We start from the raw sequence: 12,208 nt of genomic DNA, 5'->3' as shown, positions 1-12,208 counted from the left end.
TTGACTTCAGAAAACAGGTAGGAATTACCTGGACCCTCCCCCCGACCCCGAACCAAGTAGTTCTGGATGTAAGCTTCATTCCCCAGAGCTAAACCAACTCTCCATCTCTTGGGAAAAGAAGAAGGTAGACCTGTGAGCCACAGTATGGGGGTAAGGGACAGCCTTGTTGCCTCATCTTTCTGTAAATAGTATTCCCTTCTCTGGGGAAGCAAACTTTCATACTGCCAAAGTACCACTTGTGAGGGGTTTTTGTTGTTTGTTTTTAAGTTTTTATGTTGTTCAAGCTTGCCTTGGAGCCCTAAGTTCTATCTTACTCTCCTCTAACATTTTTTCCCTGCAGTTAGGAATTTCTATCCCACTTCAGATTAGAGACTGGGGTTCACTGTGATGGAGAAATAAGGACATGATCCATCTTCCATTTGTCACCATTTACGTAGGGCAGAGATTGGTAAAGGGCTGTGACTGCTGAAAACAGAGACGGGACAGGGCTCAGAGGCAGATGGGCTAAGAGAGAAACACAGTAGATGAGTATCACAGACACATCTTAAACTTGTCCATATATTACCTCCCCATTTGGGTTAGCCAAGTTCCTTCCACCAAGGTGGCCCTATTTCCCCTGGATTCCTGGAAAGTCTTGGTCCTTCAAAGCTTGGTGAAGACGCTACCTCCCTGCACCCGCCTGCCCAGGGGCAGAGTTGTGTGGTACCTTCCCTGGGGAGGCCAGCATGCCAGTCTCCCTGCTGGACCTAGTCCTCCATCTCCTCATTTCGGTCTTCCCAGAGATTAGCCTAGTGTCCAACAGAGAAAGCACCTCGACAAATGGGCCCTGGAGATTGCCATCCCTTCCTCAACCAAATATTTGCCTACTTCCTACAGCATCCCACCTCAGCAAAACCTTCTTAGGTCCACCAACCTACACTGTCAAACTGCACAGGAAGAGGGGTACAGGATAGCAATATTTAAACCTCAATTCCTCCAGTTATGAGCTGTGTGACCTTGGGTACCTCTCATGCCTTGCCTATAAAAAGGAGAAATGGTACCTAATCATAGGATTATTGTAAAGATTAGAGGAATTAATACATGTAATGCACTTTAGAACAATGACTAGCACACAGTAAGAACTCAAATGTTAGTGGTCCTATATGTCAAGCCTCCTCCACAAGGATGTAAACTTTTCAAGGGCAGGGTCTGCCTTCTCTCGTGTCTTGCCTGATAAAGATCCTTTGACCACAGGCTGCAACTTCGCTTTCCTATCTTGCCTCCATCCCACACCCATTCGAGAGCTGTTCACAGACGCCCGTGGCAGGATTCACTATTAAAACATAACTCCTATAGAAGCTGATCAACCCCACAAAGTTCATGGAAAAAACAAGCTGTATTTTACCACAGCTGTAGGGATTAATAGAAGAAACATTAAATCAGAAACGCCACTGCCCAAAAAAGACACCACAAAAACTCAAAATAAATGCAAAATTTAATGAAAAAAATGAGTACAAAGTGAATGGAAAGGAACAAAAACAGTCAATGAATGAAGGAATAAATGAATTAACAAGTGAAGCAGTTTTAGAAAAGCATGTTAACGTAACAGACTAGCAAGCCACACTTCCCTTGGGCCTCTTACCCAGTAACAGGAGCCCCACTTAACAGAGAACCCACACAAAGACATACACAACATATATGGAGTCGGTCTGCACAAGTACAGACCACCTAGACTCAGGTTACCCATAATTCGGGGGACCATACCTCCCAGTTTGCCTGAGACAATCATGGCTTATGCACGTCGACTTGGCATAATTATTAACAAAATCTCCTTTCACTCTCAAAAGTCTCAGCTTGGGCAATAAATTATATGGTGATTCTACCCCAAAATCAACTTGGTTCATGAAAGACATGATAGTAAATGCCAGCGATCCCACTGACAGCCCTAACAATGCCAACAGATGATACGGAGACAGAAAATGAGGGGGAATCAGATCCTGCAGACAGGGGTCACGTTCCATGAGGCGGGTAGCTTGTTAAACAATGAATGGTAAGCTTTTAAGCTCACCTTGTGCACCAAAGATTAATTTGGTCTCAGCTAAAAATGACAAAATTCTAAACACAAACAGCATGAGAGAAAAGTGCAGTGAGCCTCACTAAAGTCAAAGGGTCCTGTGGAGGCAGCCCAGACCCCAGAAAATGTAACAAGGACAGGTCTCCCCCGAGATTCCTGGGGCCTGCAGGCAGATAACCAGCCACAATTCTAGCCACCCAAGTATGCCCTGGGTGCAGCCCCATTCAAATGGGGATGGATGGGCAGCAGGATCTGCCCGCTGTAAGAGTCCCCAGATTGGCCAGGAGTCCTCATTTCTTACATAACTGAGCCTGCTGGGTCATTGAGGCTTATCTTCAGAAATACACTAGCTGACAGAGGCTATTGTAAAGGTCATACTTCCATCCAACTGGATACACTTTCAGACATATAATGACCCTAGAGTTAAGCCACTTGCAGTCCACATCTGCCTTAGATATGCTGATTTACCTTTTTAGGTACCCACACTGAAGCATCCAGTTACCAGTTACAACCACAAGTGGGTTTACTCTAAAGCTAATGAAACTTAATTCTCAGGGCCTCTTCCAAGGCCCTGTACCTGATTTTATACTCATGTTCTCTTAAGAAGGCTTCTCAAGTAGTTTGAGCCCTTCAAAAATCTGTATCCACCCGTGGTCATGGCATAACTTTGGAGAATTTTCACTTTGAGTCTCAACAAAATCTGCTCTGCTCCAGGTGAAGCGAAAAAGACCACCTTTTCCTGGTCATACCTCAGTGGATACATACAGCTCACCCTCCACCCCTCTCTGAATGGAACATGATCTGAGAAGGTCAGGAGGGAGCCAGAACCTAGCCTTGGAAATCAGTAAAGCAAGCCAAGGCAGGAAGAAGGAAACGAAGATGGGAAAGAAAATGAAGGACATAAAAAACAAACCGCCAATCCAACAATGTATTAGCACAGCTTCCTAAGGCTTCCAACTAGGGAGTGCACTAGACTGTGAGCTCCTTGAGGGCAGAGCTGTGCGGTGCTCTGGGTAGCCTGTGCCCAGCACAGTGCTTCATCAACATTAAGTGGAATCCTTCATCTATTCATTTTTTATGTCCCATATTATCAGGCCATACTTTCAACCCTGATAGTCTCAGTGGCTTGCCAACCAACAGGAACAGAGAAGAATGCTGTACTTTCCTAGAAGGTTCTCTTTAAGAATGCAGCTGAAAGGGAAAAAGCTCCTCTGCTGGTAGTTTTTTTCTTAATTGTTCACATACATCAGGCACCTTCACCTCTTTCCCTGCACCTCAGCCAGGAAAAAGGAAAGAATGACCCAGAGAGAAACCTGTTCCCCCTGAGCACTCTTTGCATTTGGAACAGGCAGGGTTGGGCTGGGGGCGGGGGTGGGGGTGGGGTGGGGTGGTGGCGGTCTTAGTTGAGGGTCAGACATTTAACACACACTCATGGGGTTGGTCCCTGTTCACAGGCAGCACCTGGGTGGGGGGGAGCTCAGAGATAACGGCTGCGGGCTGCTGTTCCATTTACACTCACAGTAACAGCACTGAACGTGGCCTTTTTCATGATCCACTTTCATTCATAAAGAAATCCCAAACACTGTCATTACAGGACGTTTATTACCCACCTCTCCCTATATTTTATAGGGATACTTTATACATAAGAAAGGTTTAGAGATATTTTTAGTTTTTAAAAATCAGGGAATCTGTTACGAAAATAACGGGAGAGGGTATTATTTGTCTTTACGCTCGTGCCAAAATAAAAATTGAGAAGTGCTTTAAAAGTTATTGAAATTAAGCTCTAGGTTAGAAAAATTAAAATGAAGGGGCGTGGGGGGAATTCTGCAGCATGTATACCACACCACGTGGCCACACCTAGGGCACTGCGTGAGTTGCCATCTTGACGCTGAACAATTAGGCCGAGCATCGCCGGCTGGGGCCTCTGCTAGAGCGGCACAAAACTGCTCCGTCAAGGAATAGTGACACTGTAAATGGAAGACCAGCCACTGGCTCTGAAAAAAATAAACCTCATCAGTTTTGGATTCCAGCAGTCATGGCTTTCACAAGTTTGCATAGAGAGGGTGGCCCACCAGGCCCGGGCAGCCTGGGGCACGGGGTGGGGGACAAAGCAGGGCTGTAAACACTGGAGTCTGTACCGGCTCCCAGTCCGTCCTCACACCATGATATGGGAGAAGGGTCACAAGGTGTAACTCAAGCAACTTAACACATGAAAGTCTAAAGTCCGCTCTTGACAAGTAAGTCTGTGCGTGCGTTAACTGAAAAATAAAAATAAAACAAACAGAACAAAAACAGACACATTAAAAGATACACAGACGACCAAATCAAACAGAAGCAAAAGACAGCAAGATGAACACTGGGAAAGGACAGTCAGTTTGGCACTTGTGACGCGTAAAGCAGAGAATTCACTTCAGTTTATGGCATCCCACGCTGAGGGGTCAAGATCTGATTGGGAAGTGATTTTGTAAAAATGAATTAAAATTTAAAGAATAAGTACAATCAATCAGAGCCATTCAACTAAATGGTCACAAAACAACATCCCCCCTCCAAATGTACTCCTGACCCGTCCCAACCAGAGCAGAGGGAAGGGGTGCTCCCAGCCAGCCCACCCACCCCACTCCTGGCCTCTGCAAGCCCAGCTTGGGAGGAGAGGGCTCTCTCCCAGAGGCCAAACTGACTGAAGCTTTCTGGAATGTCCAGCAAACAGAAAAGACCTGTTCTCCAGGCCTACATCACATGAAAAAAAGCAAGGAGATCTGACATCAGTGATGAGCCCCACCCTGAGTTGGCCTGGTGCCCCAGCAGCCGGCCTGCACCCCACCCCCACTGGCCCTCAACACCTTGACCTGGCCACAGGTCCTTGAGCTGCTTTTGAATGGCTTCTCCATAGCTTACCTCCTAGGGGACTCTGCCTTTTTTTTTTTTTTAAAGAAAAAGAAAAAAAAAAACCAAGATGGCCTGGGCTAAGCTGGCAGGGAGCAAGGCAAAGTGTCTTTGGGAGCCAGCACTGGGTCATGGATAGCATACCACTTCCCAGGAGAAACCAGATTTCTGAGCTACCAGCTCAGAATCCACATGGGTTGCAATTCACAGAGCCTGCATGCTCACCAACATCTAGACAGGCACCAGGGCCGGAAGCAAATGCAAAGCAGAAGGGAAATGTGCACAGTTGAGAGGAGTGTGGGGCTGGGGACCAGCAGGGGCTTATCTGCTGCAGCAGGGCCAACGGCTGGTGGGGGCAGAGGGAGGGGGGACCAGTCAGCAGGATGGGAGAAACTACAGGGTCTGTCCCAAAGCAGGAGACAGGCCTCAGGAACAAGAATTAGCATCCAGTTCCTAAATGCCTGCTTCTGTCCCCCTGGTCTTCCCCAGGGAGAAGCTTTTTAAACTTCGATGTGTCTGTGCCTCTGTGCCTGTGTGTCTCAGAGACTGTGTGTGTTTAATGGAGATGTATCTGGATCTGTGTATGTGATGGGCCAAGAGAGAGCGAGACAGTGTACATGTGTCATGCATGTGTGCAGCATTAGGGAACGCAGTACTGGGGGGCAAGGGGAGGGCCAACGCCACAAGCAGCACCCCGGGGCCACAGTTAGCTATGCACTGACTGCATGGCCCTAACCACAAGGCTCCACTGCCACCAAGGAAGGAACGGCCTGAACACACATGTTCCCAAACATTCAAGAAGGAACTGGAATTCCAAGAGAATAAGAATGAGGGCCAAGGTGAGTATACCTGCTTAGTTTCCAGGCTGGCAAGAGAAAGAAGGTACTGGACACAGACCAAGGGCAGGGAGAAGCCGGGGCAGGCAGGATCCCCATGGGGAGATGCTCTGGGGGACACTGAATGAAGTGGGGCAGGGAAGGGAGGCACCCCCCACCCCCACCCAGAGCCAGGGCATCTGGGATCCAGCTGTGACCATGGAAACAGGCTATGCCAAGGAGAAGAGGCTTAGAGCAGCCCCCACCATGCCAAGGTTGACTGCACTCCTGGAGGCCGGGAAAAGCCTCCTCCTCTCCCCCATCACTCCATCTCCTCCCCTCTCCCATCACTCTCTCTCCTCTAAGGCTACCCTTGGAGCCACAGCTCCAGCCTCTGCCTGAGGAGCAGCTCCTCTCTTCAGTAGGACTCACACACCCCTCCAGGGAGCTGCTGTCCTTCCTTTAGCGGGTCGTGACCACCGTGTCCGGGGATCAGTGCTGGCTGGGCTCAGGTCTCCACTTCCCTCAGTTACCACCCACCAGCCAAAACGGGACCCACGTCCACAGCCTCAGGACTGCGGGGGAGGCACCACGGCTGTCCAACCAGAAACCACAGGAGCATTTGGAATCTGTCTGGAAAGGCTGACATTCCCAAGCCCTGACCATCTCCTGGCCTGAAGGACCTTCCCTGGGACCCTAGGACCCTCTCAGGGGCCACTCCCTGCCTGTGTGGCCCAGCCTTCTCCACCCAGCTCTTGAGGGGGCTGCAGGAGAAAGAGAAAAAGAGACAGAGAAAAAAACAGAGTGTGGGGTGGAAGAGTGGGGGGAGGAGCCACTCGTGCACAAACACAAGAGTGGGCATGAACGCTTGATACCTGAAGATGTGAAGATCACCACTGAAAGAAGAAAGGTGAGCAAGAATGAGGTGGGAGAGCGAGTGAAAGGAGACAGCAAAATGGCGAGCCAGCGAGAATGAGTGAGAGCGAGCGCGAGCGCGAGCGAGCCAGAACGGGGCAGGGAGCCCACCACCTACTTCTTCTTGTCCTTGTCCTTCCTCAGAGGCTGCTGCGAGGTGGCGTGCAGGGCCTGAGACTGCAGGGCCTCCACTGCTGCCTTCCTGCGGTTGAAGGCGTTGGTCTCCTCCTCCAGTTCCCGGCGCTTCTCCTCCACCTTGCGCTTCTCCTCCTGGTGCAGCCGCTTGAGGTGCTCGAACTTCTCGTGGAGCTGGGAGCAGAAGGTGGGGAGGCCGGCTCTGTGTGGGCCCTCCTGGCCTGGCCTTGCCACACACACCCCCCGAGCCCAGCACACACCTCTCTCTCCTTCTCCTTCAACTCCAGCTCCGTCTCCTTCACTTTGTTGACAAACATCTGCCTCATCTCTTCCTCCTTCCTCTGGAGCTCGCTCAGGAACTCCTTCCTCTTGGCCTCGTATGTTTCCTGGAGGCTGTGGAGACCCAGAGAGAAGAGGCCAAGGAGGGGATCACAGTGAGATGGGGCTGGCCAGAGCCAGAGGGGTGGAATCTCGTGGACACATGGGGGGTCAGGGGAGGATGCTACTGTCCCAGTAGCCTCTCTCCCCACCTGGCCCCCAAGCCCCTGGAACAGATGCTGGCATGGCAAGTCTGGCTGTGGCTGGGGAGACGGGCTGTCACCTGAAAGGCTGGCTGTCACCATCACTGTCCTGGAAGCCCATCTCCTCCAGTTTGCAGCGCCGGTAGAGCTCATAGTGCCGACTGTGTGTCTGCTCGCGGAGGTCCTCCATGTTCACCCGGATCAACATCTCCCGAAGCTTCACGAAGTCGCAGTGATTCTCATTCTCCACTGGAAGTGGAGGGCACGCAGGCATCAGACAGGGACCCAGCCACCAGCACAGAGGGGACAGGGTGCAGGACAGCGGTGGGGTGTCAGAGGCCAACCCCAGAGGGAAGGCAGGCAGCAGATGGTCACGGGGAGGACACGGGACAGGGGACTGAGTCCAGGCGCCCAGCCAGGGCTGAGCTCTCACCGCCACACTCACCCTGCACCACGCCCCAAGGGTACTGCCGCGCTCGCACCAGTTTGTTCCCCACTTTCACCTCCTCGGTGCTGCCCACCACAGCAAAGGGCAGGTGTGCCTGGAAAGAGGCCCAAGTGGATGTGAGCACTGCGCAAACATGCGCTAGTGGACAGACCCACCCTCACTGCCCCTGAGCCCCAGGGAGGGGTTGCTCAGACCCAAACAAGGCAGGGCCAGATGCTCACTTTCAGGCTCTCCTTTAGGGAATTATCCTGGGACCTCCAACCAAGGGAGTAGGCTGAACCCACAACCCTGTTCCTCTTGTTATAGGGTATTCTTTCAGCCCTTGGGCTCCCCAGGGGCCAGTAAAAGCTCCCTCAAAAGACCTCTGGGCCTCTCTTCTAGGTTCCCAAGTCCGGGCATCCTGCCTGCTCAATCCTGCAGGTTTCACGTCCCTCCCTTGAGTTCATACCTTGGGGTACTTAAACCTGGGGAAGTTCCAGCACCAGCCCAATACCCGATTCTTCCCATCCCCTGTCCAGAGGATTTAGGACTGGCCAGCTCTTGGTGCCCAGCCATCTTTCCTGGAGAGCTAAGGCTAGAACCCAGGGAAAAGACAGTGGCCAAGGGGCTAGCTCCAAGCCCTCCAACCCCAGAGCCCTCAGGCCCTTGCCCAGTGCTCACATTCATGACTGCATTAATCTCGGCAACAGCCTCGTCATCCGTGGGAAACTGGTAGATCTGGACCCCATTGCTGACCAGCTCACCCATGATCTTGATCTTGAACTTGTGGAGCTCACTCTTGGAGATGGTGTCAGCTTTGGCAATGATGGGAATAATGTTCACCTGCCAGGATTGTGGAGAGGGGTCAGGGGTGAGTTGCTCCCTGACTGTGGATAGCCCTTCTCAGGTCACAGCCCTGGGCAGAGGGGCAGGAAGCCAAAGAGATGGAGCTGCTCCCAAAGCTCCCCAGTGGAGTCCCAGCCTGAACCCAGCCAGGTGGGACCATTCTGACAGGCTGTGACAATTGGTTGCAGTGCTTCTTACAGCCCCTCCCTGCTCTGCTAAACCTCCATGCAGCCCCAAATGTGTCCCATGGGCATACCCAGCTTTGACCCAGAGTGTTCTGAAGGTCTTAGCCAGTGTGGGGCCTGATAGGGGTGGCAGTAGGGGGTTGCACCCCTATACAAGTTAGATGACCCATTAGCAGTAGCCACAGGAAGACCTCAATATCTCCCAGGCCAAAGTTATCTCATTGTTTACAGTGAAAATTAACTTCTGAGATGGGGACACATGAGAGCTGACAGGTGACCCTGGGGCTGTACACCCTCCACAACCCCCCATCGCTCCTGTCATTCCCATGAAGTTGCCTTGTTAATACACACTCCTCATTCCTACTCCAATTCTGGGGCTTAACTCTCCTCTCTCTGCTGGCCTCAGGAGGACCCCAAGGGAAACTCACAGAAGGAAAGACAGGGGAAGTGAAGGGAGCAGAGGAGCTAGGAATTGAGAGAGAGAAAGAGCAGAGACTTGGCACGCTCTGGGGAGCGGAGGTCAGGGGGCAGAGGGACGGGGCGAGGTGGAGAGGTAACTCTAGGGGGACGGGGAGGATGCCAGGAGCCACCAGGCTGAGAAGAAGAATCATCTCAGCTGGAGGGAAGGTGCCCAGGGCCAGAGGCAAGGACAGAGCTCTGAAGAGGTCAGATCAATGGGGGCCGGCTGGAGCCACAGGGACAGACACAAGAGAAGACAGCGAGAGAAGCAAGCCAACTCTGCAAGCCCCCAGCCCCAGTCCCCGGGGACTGCAGTGGACAGTCACAGGCAGCCAGCACGCCCGGCCCCTGGGGACAGGGCGCCCACAGACTCCGCCGGAAGGGGCCACACCTTGCTGTCCAGCTTCTTCATGGTCACCAGGTCCAGGGACTTGAGGGAGTGCCCTGTGGGCGTGATGAAGTAGAGGCAGACGTGGATCCTCGTGTCGTGGTAGTCGAAGAGCGAGCGGCGGATCTTCAGCTCCTCCTGCAGGTAGCTTTCAAACTGTGCGTCGATGTAGTCGACGATGGGCCTGTAACTGCAGACAGCTCCGTCACAAGGAGGCAGGCAGCGCAGCCGCAGCCCCGGGCCCGGAGCCCAGCCGAGCGGCCCACCAGCCTTCTCTCTGTGAGAACAAACAGCTTCTGCCTGGGGATTCCTGCCTGGGTACAGGTGGCTGACCCCTTCTCCTGGTTCCCCTCGGGGGCCTCAGGACCTTAGACATTCTCCAGGCAGCCCCTCCCATGGACCTCATGGAGTGCGGGCTTGGTTACTTGTCTGGGGGCAGCAAGGAGTGCAGAGCGCTAGGGCAGAGTGTTAGAACCACGGCCAACATGGAGGGACGGGGAAGACACAGCCCTTCCTGCCTCTTGCCTCTCATCCTTATTGATCTGATCTCCAAAGCCCACGGCATCCACGATGGTCAGCTTGAGCTGCACGTTGCTCTCGTGGAGATCGTAAGTCTGGGGCCGCAGGCGCACACACTCCTCGTGGTGACTGGCTTCCTCGGTCTCGAAGGTCGTGTTGAAGAGCGTGTTCATCAGTGTGGACTTGCCAATGCCAGTCTCCCCTAGGGGAGCGGGGAGTGGGCAGAGGGGCTGTCACAAACTGGAACTGGGGCTGTCCTGGCTCCTAGCTGGGCCAGGAGGGGCTCAGGCACCCTTGGTCTCCATATAAGAGAGGGGCAGGCCTCCCACTCCATCCCTCACTGTCCCTAACCCCAAGAACCATCCCTTCTTAGTGGCCTCAGAAATAACATGTGGAAGGAAGAGCCAAAAGGCTGGCTTGGACTTAAGACGTGGCTATGTGGGTTGTGTAAGATGTTTCTGCTGGGAGTGAGAAGAGGCAGAGCCAGGCAGCTGGGAGACACCAACGGACCCTGGCCTCTTCTGGCCTCAATGGACCTGGTCACCTGCTCTGCATGCCGTTCCTCCTGGGCCTAGGAAGGCCACGGGGCCAGCAGGGCCGAGGTCTAAAGGCACCAGTGGCTCAGCCCACCTGTCATGGGTGGCCTCAACTCCATGAAGCTTTAACCGGGGCGGGGAGGTTCAGGAGAGGCTGCTTTCCAAGGGGTTCCCAGAGCACCTGTGGAGGGTCTGTCAGAACTTTGTGTGGCCTGAGACACATGGAACCTTCCAGTGCCTCCCTACTGGGGGGTGTATTTGTTTAGATGAGTACTGAAGTTCTTACTACATGACAACATAATGGAGAGAAAGTCTGGTTTACCACAGTGTCCTTGACACACGGGAAGAACAACAATACATGTTTTTTAAAACAAACAAATGGATCCCAACCACCGTGATAAATACTCTTAGTTTACAAAGCACTTTCAGGTACCTAATCCTGTTTATTCTTCATGGCAACTGAGTCAGGCCCTGACTCCAACTCTATCCTTGACCCTGGCAGAGACACACACCAAAGCCTCATCCTGACCCCCCAAAGTGTCACTCTGCCTGGGAGGTCCCCTTGCAGCTCATCAGGTAGTCAGGACAGCAGCATCTCATCTCCCAGGAGGGCTTCGTCCTTCCTCAGTGGAGGCTGTCCCCTGGCCAGGCATGACACTCACCCACACAGAGGATGTTGAAGCTGAAGCCCTGAGTGACTGACTTGCTGACCAACTGGTCGGGGAGGCTGTCGAAACCCACATGACCGCCCAGGGAGAGGCTCCTGGGCTCCGGCTCTGCACTCTGCAAAGAGAAAAGAAGAGACGCAGTGAGCCCGCTGCGGAAGAGGTGTTGAGAAGAGGGGAGGCTAAACCTGAGTCAATACACCCCTCAAACTTGTCTCAGTTCTCAGCAAATCTCAGGACACATCGTTGAGGGCACTGGAACTCCAACTCCAGGCCAAGTTTCCACACAGGGAGTCCCACGGGCCTCAGGACCCATGACTCGACCTGGGAAAGGCCCTTTCCCCTGGGGCCCTGCATCTTCTGCTGGCAAGGGACGCCTCAGCCTGAGGTGTCTCCTGGCAGAAGGCCCCATGTCCACGGCTGCTGCCCCAAGGGCTCACCTGCCTGCCTGCCTGGGAGGCCCCAGATGTTCCCTAGATCTTAAAGATGTCAAAAGGCCATGCTCCTGGGGCCCTCTCCTGCTGAAGCAGGATGCAGACAGGGGCAGGTCTGGCTTGACCCCCTCACACTCACACTGTTGGAGGGCCCTCCCATCAGGTGGGCTCACAGTCCTCCATGGGCACCCCTTGCTTCTCATGCACCCAAGCATGGAATGCACACATGAGCCCTGCTAAAGGAGCCAGTACTCGCTCAGACCCACCACTGGGTCCCAGGACTGGTCTCGGGGGCATCATGAGCCCAAGGCCGCAGCGGTACTCTCTAGGCACTCCCAGGCTCTGGCTCATGCCCCCCTCCCAGCCCCGCCCCAGTCCTGGTTGCTTAGATAGAGGATTCTGGGTGAGAATGTGGAGGCCTGCCCAG

The 12,208-nt window shown here is 53.2% G+C and overlaps 1 protein-coding gene across 3 annotated transcripts; it reads right to left on the bottom strand.

Annotated features, from left to right (window-relative positions):
* Positions 1-3,465: 3,465 nt before the first annotated feature.
* SEPTIN8 (septin 8) lies at positions 3,466-11,454 on the bottom strand. 3 transcript variants are annotated; one of them, XM_068980526.1, is made up of 9 exons: positions 11,345-11,454; positions 10,153-10,348; positions 9,631-9,811; positions 8,431-8,592; positions 7,768-7,864; positions 7,403-7,571; positions 7,062-7,194; positions 6,785-6,975; positions 3,466-4,047 (listed from the first exon to the last, which is right to left on the bottom strand). In XM_068980526.1, the coding sequence occupies exons 2-9, from the start codon at positions 10,317-10,319 to the stop codon at positions 4,005-4,007; spliced, it is 1,143 nt and encodes a 380-aa protein (XP_068836627.1). In that variant the 5' UTR covers positions 10,320-10,348; positions 11,345-11,454; the 3' UTR covers positions 3,466-4,004. The 3 variants fall into 3 exon arrangements, with proteins under 3 accessions (XP_068836627.1, XP_068836628.1, XP_068836626.1); XM_068980527.1 differs by having other exon boundaries at positions 9,631-9,817; positions 11,345-11,445; XM_068980525.1 differs by having other exon boundaries at positions 3,466-4,311; positions 9,631-9,817; positions 11,345-11,431.
* Between the last annotated feature and the right edge of the window lie 754 nt (positions 11,455-12,208).

Source organism: Capricornis sumatraensis, chromosome 9 (assembly GCF_032405125.1).
Source record: "Capricornis sumatraensis isolate serow.1 chromosome 9, serow.2, whole genome shotgun sequence".
In the NCBI taxonomy this organism is placed as follows: domain Eukaryota; kingdom Metazoa; phylum Chordata; class Mammalia; order Artiodactyla; family Bovidae; genus Capricornis; species Capricornis sumatraensis.
This window is presented reverse-complemented; position numbering and strand designations above follow the sequence as displayed.